The sequence below is a fragment of the Rhinatrema bivittatum genome, chromosome 6 (assembly GCF_901001135.1).
Source record: "Rhinatrema bivittatum chromosome 6, aRhiBiv1.1, whole genome shotgun sequence".
Classification (NCBI taxonomy): domain Eukaryota; kingdom Metazoa; phylum Chordata; class Amphibia; order Gymnophiona; family Rhinatrematidae; genus Rhinatrema; species Rhinatrema bivittatum.
In genome coordinates, this window is record NC_042620.1 from 356,454,103 (window position 1) to 356,471,731 (window position 17,629).

A 17,629-nucleotide genomic window follows, 5' to 3' on the forward strand; every position below is an offset into this window, starting at 1 on the left:
TCATAAATTGTCATTAAATACTAGTTTCTAATAAATCATTCACAAGTAGGCATTTAAATTCTTAATATCTTCATATCCCAGCGATTGAGCAGCCGCACCTGATTGATTGATTATAATTTCTAATCGCTGTAGTAGTGGCATTGATTTGTCTAGTTCCCCAGTTAGCCAGCTCGATCCTTCTGAAAATTGTCCTCAGCATGTAGAGTCTGACTTTCAAAGGTGCGCACAAGGCAAGAAGTGTATGCGTTAAGTGGATCTGTGGAGAGTTATGCTAGTATTTTATAACCTGGCAGGAGCTTCACAGTTAATTTATTTCATTTTTTAAATAAAAAGAATAAATAATCAGAAACCAGTCTAAAGAACAAAGAATTAGAGTAATAAATAAATAAATCTGATCCTGCATCTTAGAACCTATTGGTATCCATACTGCGGAGAACTGGACTGACTGAAGAGCCCACACTTCTACCTCGAATGCATGCGTATGTTTCAGTACACATGTAAATTTGTAATTCAAGAAAACACATTCCTTTTCTACCCATTTTATAAAAGTGCACGCATATATTTTACGAGTGTAATAATTGTAGTAATGCATGCATAATAACCCAGAAATAAGATTGGAGGAAAGCATTTTATAAATGTAAGGAATCACTGGTTTGCTTAGCAGAAGAAGTGCACTAACTAGCTGGGGAGGTTCAGAGCTATTCAATAAAAAGAGAGTTCTGGGTTTTACTCCTGCACGTGGGAGCTGCCGATGGTGGGTTCTCACTGTTTATCCTCCTCCATGTGCAACGGATTACAAATGCATTCTTTACATCTTTGTTTCAATAAAAATATAAACTTTATTATTGAAAAATAAGTGGACTTTATGAATATTTGACCATTCCTCTTTCTACTGGGATAGCCTCCTCAAGCACCATCAATCCTCGTGGATTTTAGTTAGACATTGGTTAAGTTGTGGATTTTTCATTATCCTTTCAAGAGGACAGGAGCTCTCTATCTCCTGCCCTTTTATTTGTATCTAATAATTGAGGGGAAAGGAGAAAAGTTTGATTTTCCCTTGAGGGTCTGCCTATCGGTTTGGCCCAGTTTGATGTTATTTTTCTCTTGTAATCCAATTCTGGGAGACTTCAGTTTGTGAGACTCTTGGATGAGCTGTGCACAGAGGATTGGGGCATCCATGTGTGTGGTTAAATCAAGGGAAGGGATCCTCCAGACTTTAGACCTGTTAGTGACCCAATGCAGCGGAGTTTCAACTTTAAAGGATCTGTTTTTAGTGCTATCTCCTCATTTTGGAGGCAAAGAAGTTTTTCCACCCGTCCTGTCTCTAGTTTGTTTTTCTTTTTTTGTAAAAGACAGTTTTTGTTCCAGCTGGAGCTGAGTGAGTAATCAGTTTCCATTCTTTTGGGAGGAGGCATCTTTCATCTAGAAGGAGTGAAGGTTGTTTTCATCTAAGAAGAGGAGTCCTGTCCCTAGCTAGAGGGAAGAAGCTGAAAGGGTTTAAGGACTGTTTTTGCTGCTGACTAAGATGTGCTACACTAGAGAAGAAACTGCCCACCTAGTACTTCATAAGCAGAGCTAAAGTACTTCAGGAAAGGTCTGAGAATTTGGGACTTACGTTCTGATATTCTAACTAGTCCACAGTGGGAGACAGCACAGTTATCAAATTAGTTCAATCCTCTTTTCAGTTCCTAGCTTCAATATGAGTAATCTGAGTAAGTAGGAAGAGAAAGAGATCAAGTAGAAGAAGTATGCTTCCGGAGAAATTAAAACAGTTTGCTAGAGAAGTGAGATCAGAAATTTATTAATCTTTCTGCTGTTCTGTTAATTATTCACTTTATTTGACACATGACTCAAGTGCTGTAAATATTCTTCAGTCATCTAATCAACTATCAGTGAAGGAGATCCCAATGTCCCTCAAGTGCTTCTTAGATGTGTTTATTTTAGTGCACATGCAGTGAAGAAAAGGGGGCTGGTACTGGGACTAACGTAAAAGGGCCTTGGAACTATGGTCCCCTTCCACAGGAAGCCTTGGAACCTGGATATCAGTTTCATCCATGGAGAGACAGAGAGAGAACTGTGCATAGAAAGGGTCTATCTCTCTTCCTATGTACCCCTGGGTGCAAGTAGAAGGATTCGTCCCGCCCAGAGGTTACATAAAATATGCACTTACGCTGCTTCTAAAAATACTTAAATGTGCGTGTACTGGAATCACCAGTTTTCCAATTCCCCCTTCACATACCACACACACACACACACACACACACCACGCAGGCTTTCATCAGTTTAGCTAGAGCTCTAGCACCTCACTGTGATCCCCCACCAGTCCACCCACACTGTGCAGACAAAAGACAAGTACTATTTCAATTGAGCGTGTCAATTAGCCGATGTAAAAATGCACAATCAAGTTCAGCAATGTACGGGTAAATACTGCTCACAAAATAAGAGTTTGTGTGCAAATTTCCGAACCCTGCTCCAGAACTCCTCTAAACTGCTCCCTTTTTCCCATGTTAATATTTACATGCAAATCTTCAAGCACACTCGTGCTCTCAAGGTTTATAAATTAGGCATATGTACGTGTAAGGAGCATGTACATGCTCCTTACACGTACATATGCCCTTTGAAAATTACTTCCCCTGTATTGACCTCTGAAAAATCAGTCAGCAGTCATGTGCAGCATCATGCAATGATCACAGTCACCCTCTACAATCCTATAATGTTAGAGATCAGGAATGTGTAATATTAATGTCCTTTGAGGAGATTTGGCAATAGAACCCAACTGTGTTGTTGCAAGACTGGTTTCTGCTAATTCGGACAAAATGATTCAAGTACTGTGGAAATCATTTAAGCAATCTTTTGTTTAATAATTATATTATACTGTGGTTTATATTTGAGGTACAAGTACAAGGAATGACTGGGAACATCCAGTTTGACACCTATGGACGCAGAACAAATTATACTATTGATGTGTATGAAATGAAAGCCAGTCGGCCACAGAAAGTAAGTGTTTAATTAACGTTAATTCCTAATGCTTTGTACAGGGACAACAAATAAACAATGTTGGTAATAACCAACTACAAAAAAATGTAATATAACTGAAAAAAAAGTCCTCCAGAATTCACTTGATATTATTTTCTGCAAACGACTTTTGGAAGAATGGGCGTGAGTTTGGCATAGTTTTTGTATAATTTTTGATAGTGAATATGGCAGCTAATCAGTGAAAACGATAGATAATGGAAGTCAATAGGAAGGCAACATGTTCATTAAAGGTATGGCACCTTTAGCTGCCGTATTTTTAAGGGTTTGCAAATATTTGCAAATATTTTGAAATTTATGTTCCAGTTTAATTTTTAGCTTGTTTCCAGAGCAAAATCTGAACTGAAATATAGGCTGTATAGTATTCTTATGAGGTAATCATAGAAGACCAGAACACCTCTATTCTCAAAACACTTTCCCAAAAACTTGATTCAAAATTATTTTTTGTAATTTAAATGACCTCATATTAGGCTTTTAGTAGTGCATAATTTGCATGGTCATTTAGCCTTTGAGTGCTGTTTTTGTGCAGGATAGCATGTAGCATTCTCTACTACCGCACTTCATATAATAAGAACATAAGAAAATGCCATACTGGGTCAGACCAAGGGTCCATCAAGCCCAGCATCCTGTTTCCAACAGTGGCCAATCCAAGCCATAAGAACCTGGCAAGTACCCAAAAACTAAGTCTATTCCATGTTACCATTGCTAATGGCAGTGGCTATTCTCTAAGTGAACTTAATAGCAGGTAATGGACTTCTCGTCCAAGAACTTATCCAATCTTTTTTTTAAAACACCGCTATACTAACTGCACTAACCACATCCTCTGGCAACAAATTCCAGAGTTTAATTGTGCGTTGAGTAAAAAATAACTTTCTCTGATTAGTTTTAAATGTGCCACATGCTAACTTCATGGAGTGCCCCCTAGTCTTTCAACTATCCGAAAGAGTAAATAACCGATTCACATCTACCCGTTCTAGACCTCTCATAATTTTAAACATCTCTATCATATCCCCCCTCAGCCGTCTCTTCTCCAAGCTGAAAAGTCCTAACCTCTTTAGTCTTTCCTCATAGGGGAGCTGTTCCATTCCCCTTATCATTTTGGTAGCCCTTCTCTGTACCTTCTCCATCGCAATTATATCTTTTTTGAGATGTGACGACCAGAATTGTACACAGTATTCAAGGTGCGGTCTCACCATGGAGCGATACAGAGGCATTATAATAATGAACATTTCACTTGGATGCAGCTCCATCACTGCTCTCTACATTAATGGTGGGGGAGGAAGGGAAATAGAACCAAGAGCTAAAAGAAACAGATAAGTATGAGAGAAAAAATGTGTGAAGCTTGCTGGGCAGACTGGATGGGCCGTTTGGTCTTCTTCTGCCGTCATTTCTATGTTTCTATGTTTCTATATGTCATTTTCCACCATTCCCTTTCTAATAATTCCCAACATTCTGTTTGCTTTTTTGACTGCCGCAGCACACTGAACCGACGATTTCAATGTGTTATCCACTATGACGCCTAGATCTCTTTCTTGGGTTGTAGCACTTAATATGGAACCCAACATTCTGTAATTATAGCATGGGTTATTTTTCCCTATATGCATCACCTTGCACTGATCCACATTTAATTTCTTCTGCCATTTGGATGCCCAATTTTCCAGTCTCACAAGGTCTTCCTGCCATTTATCACAATCTGCTTGTGATTTAACTACTCTGAACAATTTTGTGTCATCTGCAAATTTGATTATCTCACTCGTCGTATTTCTTTCCAGATCATTTATAAATATATTGAAAAGTAAGGGTCCCAATACAGATCCCTGAGGCACTCCTGTCCACTCCCTTCCACTGAGAAAATTGTCCATTTAATCCTACTCTGTTTCCTGTCTTTTAGCCAGTTTGCAATCCACATAGAAACATATAGAAATGAAACATAGAAATGACGGCAGAAGAAGACCAAACGGCCCATCCAGTCTGCCCAGCAAGCTTCACACATTTTTTTCTACTTATCTGTTTCTCTTAGCTCTTTGGTTCTATTTCCCTTCCACCCACACCATTAATGTAGAGAGCAGTGATGGAGCTGCATCCAAGTGAAATATCAAGCTTGATTAGTTTGGGGTAGTAGGGGTAGTAACCGCCGCAATAAGCAAGCTACACCCATGCTTATTTGTTTTACCCAGACTATGTTATTCAGCCCTTATTGGTTGTTTTTCTTCTCCCCTGCTGTTTGAAGCAGGGAGCTATGCTGGATATGCATGAAGTATCAGTTTTTCTTCTCCCCTGCCGTTGAAGCAGAGAGCTATGCTGGTTATGCGTGAAGTATCAGTTTTTCTTCTCCCCTGCCATTGAAGCAGAGAGTTATGCTGGATATGTGTGAAGTATCAGTTTTTCTTCTCCCCTGCCGTTGAAGCAGAGAGCTATGCTGGATATGCGTGAAGTATCAGTTTTTCTTCTCCCCTGCCATTGAAGCAGAGAGCTATGCTGGATATGCATTGAAAGTGAAGTATCAGGCTTATTTGGTTTGGGGTAGTAACCGCCGTAACAAGCCAGCTACTCCCCGCTTTGTGAGTGCAAATTCTTTTTTCCACATTTCCTCTTGCTGTTGAAGCTTAGAGCGATGTTGGAGTCACAGTAACCATGTGTATGTTTATTGAATAAGGGTATTATCTCCAGGCAGTAGCCGTCATTCTGGCGAGCCACCCACTCTTCATTGACGGCCTCTTGACTTTATGGATCCCGCCACCTATCCCATGACTTTTTACTTTTCCTAGAAGCCTCTCATGAGGAACTTTGTCAAACGCCTTCTGAAAATCCAAGTATACTACATTTACCAGTTCACCCTTATCCACATGTTTATTAACTCCTTCAAAAAAGTGAAGCAGATTTGTGAGGCAAGACTTGCCTTGGGTAAAGCCATGCTGACTTTCTATATGTTCTGTGATTTTGATGTTTAGAACACTTTCCACTATTTTTCCTAGCACTGAAGTCAGGCTAACCGGTCTGTAATTTCCAGGATCTCCCCTGGAGCCCTTTTTAAATATGGGGGTTACATTAGCTATCCTCCAGTCTTCAGGTACAATAGATGATTTTAATGATAGGTTACAAATTTTTACTAATAGGTCTGAAATTTTATTTTTTAGTTCTTCAGAACTCTGGGGTGCATAGCATCTGGTTCAGGTGATTTACTACTCTTCAGTTTATCAATCAGGCCTACCACATCTTCTAGGTTCACCGTGATTTGATTCAGTCCATCTGAATCATTACCCATGAAAACCTTCTCCATTACGGGTACCTCCCCAACATCCTCTTCAGTAAACACCGAAGCAAAGAAATCATTTAATCTTTCTGCGATGGTCTTATCTTCTCTAAGTGCCCCTTTAATCCCTCGATCATCTAACGGTCCAACTGACTTTCTCACAGGCTTTCTGCTTCGGATATATTTTTAAAAGTTTTTACTGTGAGTTTTTGCCTCTACAGCCAACTTCTTTTCAAATTCTCTCTTAGCCTGTCTTATCAATGTCTTACATTTAACTTGCCGTTTATGCTTTATCCTATTTTCTTCTGTTGGATCCTTCTTCCAATTTTTGAATGAAGATCTTTTGGCTAAAATAGCTTCTTTCACCTCCCCTTTTAACCTTGCCGGTAATCGTTTTGCCTTCTTTCCACCTGTCTTAATGTGTGGAATACATCTAGACTGTGCTTCTAGAATGGTATTTTTTAACAATTTTTTGCTTTTGTAGCTGCTCCTTTCAGTTTTTTTCTAACAATTTTTCTCACTTTATCAAAGTTTCCCTTTTGAAAGTTAAGCACGAGAGCCTTGGATTTGCACACTGTTCCTCTTCCAGTCATTAAATCAAATTTGATCATATTATGATCACTATTGCCAAGCGGCCCCACCACCGTTACCTCTCTCACCAAGTCTTGTGCTCCACTGAGAATTAGATCTAAAATTTCTCCCTCTCTCATCGGTTCCTGAACCAATTGCTCCATAAAGCTATAATTTATTCCATCCAGGAACGTTATCTCTCTAGCGTGTCCCGATGATACATTTACCCAGTCAATATTGGGGTAATTGAACTCTCCCATTATTACTGCACTACCAATTTGGTTAGCTTCCCTAATTTCTCTTAGCATTTCACTGTCCGTTTCACCATCTTGACCAGGTAGACGGTAGTATACCCCTATCACTATAGTCTTCCCAGACACACAAGGGATTTCTACCCATAAAGATTCAATTTTGTATTTAGTCTCATGCAGGATGTTTATCCTGTTGGACTCTATGCCATCCCGGACATAAAGCGCCACACCTCCTCCCGGGTGCTCCTCTTTCATTGCGATATAATTTGTACTCCGGTATAGCACTGTCCCATTGGTTATCCTCTTTCCACCATGTCTCTGAGATGCCAATTAAGTCTATGTCATCATTCACTGCTATACATTCTAATTCTCCCATCTTACTTCTTAGACTTCTGGCATTAGCATACAAACATTTCAAAGTTTGTTTTTTGTTTGTATTTTCATTCTGCTTTTTAATTGATATGGATAAGTTAGAATTTTTTAGCTCAGGTGAGTTTTTAGTTACAGTCACTTGGACTATTTTTCTAATTATTGGAACCTCACTGTTGGGATGCCCTAATTCTAATGCATCATTAGTATCCTTTGAAGATACCTCTTTCCGAACCATGCACTGCTGAGCGACTGTCGGCTTTCCCCTTTGTTCTAGTTTAAAAGCTGCTCTATCTCCTTTTTAAAGGTTAGCGCCAGCAGTCTGGTTCCACCCTGGTTAAGGTGGAGCCCATCCCTTTGGAAGAGACTCCCCCTTCCCCAAAAGGTTCCCCAGTTCCTAACAAAACTGAATCCCTCTTCCTTGCACCATCGTCTCATCCACGCATTGAGACTCCGGAGCTCTGCCTGCCTCTGGTGAACCTGCGTGTGGAACAGGGAGCATTTCAGAGAATGCTACCCTGGAGGTTCTGGATTTAAGCTTTCTGCCTAAGAGCCTAAATTTGGCTTCCAGAACCTCCCTCCCACATTTTCCTATGTCGTTGGTGCCCACATGTACCATGACAGCCGGCTCCTCCCCAGCACTGTCTAAAATCTTATCTAGGTGACGCTTGAAGTCCGCCACCTTCGCACCAGGTTGCCACGGATATACTGTACTTGCAGAATAATCTTTTTCATCTCGCTTAAATTTTGAGATTTTATTCTGACGTAGATCAGCACAGAATTTTTCTGTCATTTGATTATGCTCATGAAGTTTTTTATCATAGTCTTCTATTTTTTCCATGGACCGTAGTGATGTCTTAATTTCTTCACATGAGTTCCTTACTGTCTCTGCTATTGTCCCAGTGGTTTCTACTATAAGAAGCATAATGTCCAAGGAACATTTGTTTAAAATAGCAATCCATTTGTTGACAAAAACTTCATCTTCTGCATATAATGAAGGTTCAAGATTGATTCGTAGACCTCTTGGGATCCTTTCAGTCTTGATGTATTGTAGTAAGGTAGAAACATGTAAATCAGAACGGATGAGACGCCTATGTGTACTTAACAATGAATTCCAAGTTTTCTTATCTGATGGTTCCGTTTCATCAAGTAGCAGGGTGCCTTGGAGAACTTGTGCTATGTGCTGTTCGGTATAGCTGAACATGTTAGACCACATTTTAGGTGCCAAGTATATTTGAGAAGAAAAACTGAAGAATACTAATATCCAAACTTCTCGATAATTAGGAGCGAGGTATTTGCCACAATAGTAGGTAATCAAAACAGAGGTGTTTTGGTTTTGGTCTTCTATGATTACCTACTATTGTTGTGGCAAATACCTCACTCTTAATTATCGAGAAGTTTGGATATTAGTATTCTTCAATTTTTCTTCTCATATATACTTGGCACCTAAAATGTGGTCTAACGTTTTCAGCTATACTAAACAGCACATAGCACAAGCTCTCTGATACTTGATGAACCGGAACCATCAGATAATAAAATTTGGAACTCATTGTTAGATAAACATAAGCGTCTCATCCATTCTGATTTACAGGTTTCTACCTTACTACAATACATCAAGACTGAAAGGATCCCAAGAGGTCTACGAATCAATCTTGAACCTTCATTATATGCAGAAGATGAAGTTTTTGTCAACAAATGGATTGCTATTTTAAACAAATGTTCCTTGGACATTATGCTTCTTATAGTAGAAACCACTGGGAAAATGGCAGAGACAGTAAGGAACTCATGTGAAGAAATTAAGACATCACTACAGTCCATGGAAAAAATAGAAGACTATGATAAAAAACTTCATGAGCATAATCAAATAATAGAAAAATTCTGTGCTGATCTACGTCAGAATAAAATCTCAAAATGTAAGCGATACGAAAAAGATTATTCTGCAAGTACAGTATATCCGTGGCAATGTCGCCAAATCACAAAACCAAGAAAAGTTGCCTTTGCTAATTCGGATGACTCATCTTCAGGCTCGGAAGAAGATTATACCACCCCTCCTACTATATATCCGGCAGCATCAAATGTCCAAGTTTCTTCTGATGAGTACCGTTACAATAATTATCGATCATCTCATCGATGACAGGGATGCCGTTTTTTTCGATACCGAGGCTCAACATGGCCGGATATAGAGAGGGCAGCTTGTCAGATACCTCAAGGCATTGAGTCACTGTTTCTTCACAAAAGCTAAGTAGCTGAAATGTTACAATTTATTTATTTTATTTATTTAAAATCTTTTCTATACCATTGTTAAGCTAGTTGCCATCACAACGGTTCACAATAAGGCACATAATTTCAAACTTCAATGTGTTGAATTATATTAACTTAACAGGTGCCATCAAAATACTGTAACATAGTTTCATATTAAATATTACTTAGTGGTGGTGATAAGTCATGTCAACTTTAAGTATATCGGCTATAAGATAAATTAACACTTATTTATTTATTTATTTATTTAAAAGTGTTTGTATACCGTCTTTACAAACAGTGTTTAATCAAAACGGTTTACATAACTAAATAAAAAACAAATGTAAATAAAGATTTAAATTTAAAAGAACATAAAGATTATCAAATTATAAAAGCTCAAAATTACAAAAATATATAATAAAAATAAAAATCTAAAACAATGAATAGTTTGCAAACAGAGGACCACACTTAAGTAATCTAATAGAGGTAAAGTAAGATAAAATATATACACACACACCATTTGAGTAAGCTGATGTGTGTGTGTGTGTGAGTTCTTCAGACTGCATCATACAATTCTCTGGATTCTACTCTTCATTCCCTTTGTGGTATGCTTGCTTAAATGCAATTTGCGGAAATGATATATTCAAAAATGACCTTTGAAGTACATTAAAGATACGGAGAAACTTCACAAATCTTTATTTGCTCACAATGGTGTATTGACACGAATGGCAAAGAGAAAATATTTGAATGACCAATGATTATATGAAGTGCGGTAGTAGAGAATGCTATATGCTATCCTGCACAAAAACAGCACACAAAGGCTAAATGACCGTGCAAATTATGCACTGCTAAAAGCCTAATATGAGGTCATTTAAATTACAAAAAATAATTTTGAATCAAGTTTTTGGGAAAGTGTTTTCAGAATAGAGGTGTTTTGGTCTTCTATGATTACCTACTATTATTGTGGCAAATACCTCGCTCTTAATTATCGAGAAGTTTGGATATTAGTATTCTTATGAGCCAGCTGCTTTTCAATTTGCTGAAATAGTACATAAAAGTCAGTCATCTGGCCACCTGACTGAGACAAATACATACAGCATACAGGCCACATGCTTTAGAGTGGGCAATATATGTTCCGAGTGGATGCATCACATCTTCACTTCTGTAAGAGCTGGTATTATGAGAAACCAGGTGTTTGAACCTTAAAAATCCAAAACGATTTGTTGTTCTAAGCACAGTTAAAGACATTAATATTGAATCCTTGCATATTACAATCTTAAGAGAGCAATATGAATGGCCGAGAAGGTTGCAGGTCTGGGCAAGCATGGACACCGAGTATGCATTGCTTGCCCACTGATACAAAGTATATGTAGGGAAAGTAACCACTGAGAGTTCAAAATGAACTCCCTGCATGTATTTTACCTTCCACACCCTAACCACACCCTTCACCCTCACCCATTTGGTGCAGCTAAAAGTACGCACAATGTGAAGCAATGCAGATACCTTGGGCTGCATGGGAGGAGTGGGGACACAGTTCTCAAAACGGCAATCTAGCCATGTTAATCATGATTAATGTGACCGGATGCCACTGAAAACTGTTCTCCCCAGTATTCGAAAGTATCTGCATATATCAGTAGAAACTATGTTTTGAAAAGAAGTATGTGCAGTCTTCCATTTGATTTTCTGTGATCCATGCAAGCAGTAGTCCAGTGGTCTCCCCTTCTCAGCCACCAATTTTGGCAGATGTTTGATCTGTGAGCAAGTTTAACTTGCCTATTTTGGTTATGCTGAAAACCAGAGTTGTGGGTGGGTCATGAGGAGTGGACTTGTCAAGGATAATTTTAGTAGTCGGAGCATTCTAATGCAGTTTTTGTTCCTGTACCTTCTCTTGTCACTAAACCACAATGCATGATATTGGTGGTCCCATCCTTGATCCTTGATTGTTTATACCACTAGAATGTCAGCAGCTACCTGCCATTTTATAGTTTACAACATTAGTTGTAAAATATATACATGGTAGATCAGAGCTTCCCAAACCTGTCCAGGAGACCCCACAGCCAATCAGATTTACAGGAGATCCATAATGAATATGTATGAGATAAAACTGCATACATTGGAGACCCAATATATGTAAATCTATCCATGCATATTGTTTGAGAAAGATATTTAAAAATTATCCAGCTAGGTAAGTTAGCTGTGCTACTTATACCTGGATAACTTTTGAGTTAGCCAACTTAGTTGGCTATCTGGCTAACTTTGGCTGTGGCACGGATGATGCAGCCTAGCAGGTGAACCCACTAGACCCATGCCAACAGCAGGTGGACACGCTCTTGCAAGGACTAGGTACAGGGATTCACCTATACCAGCCCTGTTCCAGGGGCCAGCAGGGCATAGGAGAAGGTCCTGTATGGAGCAGTCAGATGAAGTCGAGTAGCAGGCCAAGGTCAGGATGGGCAGCAAATAAGTGGTGCCGAGGTTCAGGCAGAGGTCGGAGTAGGTGGGAAACATGCAGTGTCGAGGCCCAGTCCAAGGTTGGGGCAGGAGGAGATCAGGCAATTGTTATGATTTGTGGGTTTTGTGGGCCCTTGGACTGAGGTGGGAGTTGTTACCACCTGTGGGGAGGAGCCCCACAGGACCATACCACCAGGAGGTGAGGTCTGATACAACAGGAGCTCTGAGAGAGAATCTGTGGGAAGGTCCCGAGGAGCGGGGTGGGAGACATAGCGGTGAGGGACCCCACAGGAAGTTGGTAGGCTGGAGAGCAGTACCTAGGCGGAGACCTCCAAGAGGGTGGTGCCAGGCAGGCTCAAGGAGCGCGAAGCAGGAGGCAAGGAGCGCCGGAGGTATACTGCTGAGGCAACCCCAAGAGGCAGAGCTGCATAGCAAGGGAGGTACTGATGCGATGATGTAGGCTACCCTGCGGAGCGGGGAAGCACAAGTCGGATCTCCAAGTGATGACGTAGATATCCCCGAGGATCGGGGAAGTGCCAGCTAACACCGGGGATACCTATCTCTGCCTATCTCTTGCCACTTGGGAGACCTATCTCTGTGCTTCCCCTGAGGAGCGGGGAAGCACAGACAGTCTCTGGAGTAAAACTTAGGCACTGCTCCGAGGAGCGGGAAAGCACGAACAGTCTCTGGATGGAACGTAGTCACTGCCCCAAGCAGCAGGGATGCATAGGCAGTCCCTGGAGTAGCTCGTAGGCACTGCCCCGAGGAGTGGGGAAGCACAGAGATAGGTCTCCCAAGTGGCAAGGGCGTCTCAGCGGCAACCCCGAGGAGTGGGGAGCCGGCAGGTAGAGTTCCTGGAAAGCGCAGGGCTAGCCTGAGGAGCGGGGGAAGCCAGGAGATCAAGTCTCTGGAGAGAGCGCACACAGGCCCCCGAAGAGCAGGTACCTGAACCAGGGTCCAAAGTCCAAGAAGGGTCCGAGACAGTCACACAGGTCCAAGGAGACAGGAGCTAGTAGGGGGTGAAGGCGGTGCTTAAGAACCCAGATCCAATGATGTCATCAATGAGGGATGCCCCTGAGGTTCCCGCTGAAGCAACTTCAAAAGAGGGGCGCGGTGGCGCGCGCGCCTAGGAAGGCCCAGAGTCGGCGTAGATGGCGGTGGTGTCCTGGCCGCCACAAGGGACCAGGAGATACACGGCAGTACAGGCTGGCTCCAGCCACGAGCAGGCCCGGAGAGGGAAGCAGGACAGTACAGGATGTGAGTAGATGCAGTCAAAGCGATCTGCGACCGACGGTCATAACAGCAATGTCGAGGTCCAGACAGAGGTCAGGGCAAGCGTCAGTCCAGAATCATAGTCAGAGTCCAAAGCTAGACTCAGAACCAGGAGTCAGGCAGAGACGATCAGACAAGATAAAGACTGTGTACAAGAGACCAAGTCATGGCTAGAATGAACAGGGAAAGGCAAGAAAACAGCAAGGCAAGGCACGGAGTCAGCAAGCAACATGCAGTGCAAGAGCAGGTGAACATGTAGCATGGCTGGGGATTAAGTACCTAGCCATATGATGTCATCAGTGGGTGCCAGAAGAAATGTTTCCCACTGCAAGGCCTTTAAGATGCGGCGCTGTGCGCATGCACCTAAGGAGGACCAGGGCAAGATTGGCATGGCAGCGTCCTAGCTGCGTTGGAGGCATTCGGGGGTAAGTGTGGCTGATTGTGGAGCCTTCCCGCAGCCGAACAAACGATACAGCAGGTCTAGCTTATCTGGCTAACTTACAGGGTCATTTATCATTTTGCATTAGGGCCTTAACGCTAGTGCATAACGCCATAATGCATGCAGTAAATAGCGCAACACGCATTAATATGCAAATTTCCATTTGCTATGCAAGAGGGAGGAATTTGAGCGGAGTTAATGGTAATGAGCAGCTCCTAATGTCGAATACATTGGAGGGGGAGTTTTACATATCCAGTCAGATGTATGAACAGCAAAGGTGCCATCAGTGAAGATTTTCTTTCTCTCACAGCCTAAACCGCCATTTGCAAAAAAAAAAACATTTTTGGTCAGTATCGTGCCTGAGGTGGATTACTTAGCATGCGATGCAAAAAATAAAATGGGTACGATAAATGTATCACGCATTGTGGAAAATACCTATGCGATGCGGAAGCAGGAAAATTAGCCTAACCTCACCCCCTTTTTTATCGTGGGCACTATTTCCACTATATTTATAGCATTTTGATGAATCCAGGGGTTAGCCAGAGAAGTCTAAATATTGCCCCTTATTCAGCTAACTTACGGGCCGATTCAGTATGGTGCACTTGGCCGAGCGCACCTTTAGCCCCCGTTTGGCCGCGCGTTTCTGATGCGCTATTATTACCCCTTATATAGTAATGGGTAATACGCGCGGCCAACCCCCTTGAAACTAATAGCGCCCGCATCATGCAAATGCATGTTGATGGGCCTATTAGTTATTCCCACGTGATACAGAAAGTAAAATGTGCAGCGAAGCCGCACATTTTACTTTCAGAAATTAATGCCTGGCCAAAGGCAGGAGTTAATTTCAGACGGCACCGGGCAAGTGTACAGAAAAGCAGAAAAAAACTGCTTTTCTGTACACCCTCCAACTTAATATCATAGCGATATTAAGTCGGAGACCCCAAAAATAAAAAAAAATTAAAAATCTGCCCGCAGCCCACGGGTTGGAAGACGGATGCTCAATTTTGCCAGCGTCCATTTTCCGAACCCGTGGCTCTCAGCGGATTCGACAACTGACGCCGGTAAAATTAAGCATCAGCTGTCAAACCCATTGACAGCTGCCGCTTCTGCCAATAAGGACGCGATAGGGATGCGCTAGTGTCCCTAGCGCCTCCTTTTTACTGCGGGCCCTAATTTGCATATCTTTGCTTCCTGAATCGTGTGCCCAGCAGAGCAGTTTACTGTATCGGCCCGTTAGCTGGATAAGTAGCTCCTCCCCATTATGCCCCTGTTCCGCCCACCACTTAGCCAGCTAACTACTTAGTCAGATAAGTAATCTAGCTAAGTGGCAGCTGCTGAGCACAGCCAGATATTCAGTAGAGATGTGAATCGTGTCCTCGATCGTCTTAACGATCGATTTCGGCTGGGAGGGGGAGGGAATCGTATTGTTGCCGTTTGGGGGGGTAAAATATCGTGAAAAATCGTAAAAAATCGAAAAAACGTAAAATCGCAAAACCGGCACATTAAAACCCCCTAAAACCCACCCCCGACCCTTTAAATTAAATCCCCCACCCTCCCGAACCCCCCCCAAATGACTTAAATAACCTGCGGGTCCAGCGGCGGTCCGGAACGGCAGCGGTCCGGAACGGGCTCCTGCTACTGAATCTTCTTGTCTTCGGCCGGCGCCATTTTCCAAAATGGCGCTGAAAAATGGCGGCGGCCATAGACGAACACGATTGGACGGCAGGAGGTCCTTCCGGACCCCCGCTGGACTTTTGGCAAGTCTTGTGGGGGTCAGGAGGCCCCCCCCAAGCTGGCCAAAAGTTCCTGGAGGTCCAGCGGGGGTCAGGGAGCGATTTCCCGCCGCGAATCGTTTTCGTACAGAAAATGGCGCCGGCAGGAGATCGACTGCAGGAGGTCGTTCAGCGAGGCGCCGGAACCCTCGCTGAACGACCTCCTGCAGTCGATCTCCTGCCTGCGCCATTTTCCGTACGGAAAATGGCGCCGGCCATACGCGTATGGCCGGCGCCATTTTCCGTACGAAAACGATTCGCGGCGGGAAATCGCTCCCTGACCCCCGCTGGACCTCCAGGAACTTTTGGCCAGCTTGGGGGGGGCCTCCTGACCCCCACAAGACTTGCCAAAAGTCCAGCGGGGGTCCGGAAGGACCTCCTGCCGTCCAATCGTGTTCGTCTATGGCCGCCGCCATTTTTCGGCGCCATTTTGGAAAATGGCGCCGGCCGAAGACAACAAGATTCAGTAGCAGGAGCCCGTTCCGGACCGCTGCCGTTCCGGACCGCCGCTGGACCCGCAGGTTATTTAAGTCATTTGGGGGGGGGGTTCGGGAGGGTGGGGGATTTAATTTAAAGGGTCGGGGGTGGGTTTTAGGGGGTTTTAGTGTGCCGGCTTACGATTCTAACGATTTATAACGATAAATCGTTAGAATCTCTATTGTATTGTGTTCCATAACGGTTTAAGACGATATTAAAATTATCGGACGATAATTTTAATCGTCCTAAAACGATTCACATCCCTAATATTCAGATGTCATTGCTTAGTCAGATAAATCCCTATTTAATATCTACCCTCCCTGTATATATTCTGAAAGCCCAGCAGATTTGGAAAGCCTTGTGATAGATATTATCACCACAATTTGTTGGGTTTTTTTTAGGTTGGTTACTGGAATGAATATGAAAGATTTGTGCCTGCAGCTGATCAACCACCCACAAATGAATCTTCCTCTGTAGAAAACAGGACAATAGTAGTCACTACGATCCTGGTGAGTTGTATCTTCATTGGAGGTGGGAACCAGTTTTTAGAATGTCAGAATCTCCATCTAAAGAATGGGGAAGGAAGAGATTTCATTTTTGATCAGCAGCCCCCTTGATTTAATTGGGAATGTTATTTATTTTTGCTCTGTGATGTCTGTGGTTTCTCGAAATGAATTGTGCCTTCACTGTTCAAGAAAATCTGATTCCCTGGAAAACAGCTTGAACCCTACCATAATCAGTAGATTTCTACTTTATTGTGTTTCACCGGTTATGCGGAAATAACGTGTTTTTAAAAAATAAATAAATAGAGTTGCTTTGTACAAGAATGTATATGATAGTCAGTGCTAAAGTTTGTATAATGTTTATTGCAACTGAACTAAGTACATGCCATTTTCTTAACATTCTGGCTATGATCACATTGCTTATTCCCTAACAATGTGTTTTACTCTGTATCTTAAGTTTGATTTATGACTGTGATATACTCATGATCTAAGCAGTATCAATTACTCTTCTAAAGATTTTTTTTAACTATGATGAATGCATTTTAACATTAAAATCTGGATTTGTTTGATGTTAACTTGGATGCCCAGGCCTTTCAACTATACATAACAAGTCAAGAAATTGCCACTTCTCTATAAAAGAGGCTAGCAGCTTTCATTTTCCATACATTACTATGTGTTATGGTCATTATCTTTTTGATGTTTCCTTTCTCTGATCAAAGGAAAATCCATATGTCATGAAAAAGAAAAACCATGAGCAACTGGAAGGGAATAACCGATATGAAGGATATTGTGTTGACCTTGCTTATGAAATAGCAAAACATGTTGGAATAACATACAAACTGTCAATTGTAGAAGATGGGAAATATGGAGCTAGGGACCCTGAAACTAAAATATGGAATGGCATGGTGGGCGAACTGGTCTATGGGGTAAGTGTGATTTATTCATGCTATATTGTTAGAAGATGGTACCTGCTTGACATTTTTTTCTCAAGGTTCTGAATT

At 42.0% G+C, this 17,629-nt stretch overlaps 1 protein-coding gene across 3 annotated transcripts in view; it reads left to right on the top strand.

The window, feature by feature from the left end:
* GRIA3 (glutamate ionotropic receptor AMPA type subunit 3) overlaps positions 1–17,629 on the top strand; it is a 759,693-nt gene that overhangs the window by 495,625 nt on the left and 246,439 nt on the right. For all 3 annotated transcript variants that reach the window (XR_003857595.1, XM_029607859.1, XM_029607861.1), the window contains exons 8-10: positions 2,893–2,997; positions 16,527–16,634; positions 17,348–17,554. Coding sequence is in view for 2 of the 3 variants with exons in the window: in XM_029607859.1 (XP_029463719.1) it covers positions 2,893–2,997; positions 16,527–16,634; positions 17,348–17,554 (420 nt within the window). In the remaining variant the exon portion in view is untranslated. The remainder of the gene's footprint in view (positions 1–2,892; positions 2,998–16,526; positions 16,635–17,347; positions 17,555–17,629) is intronic.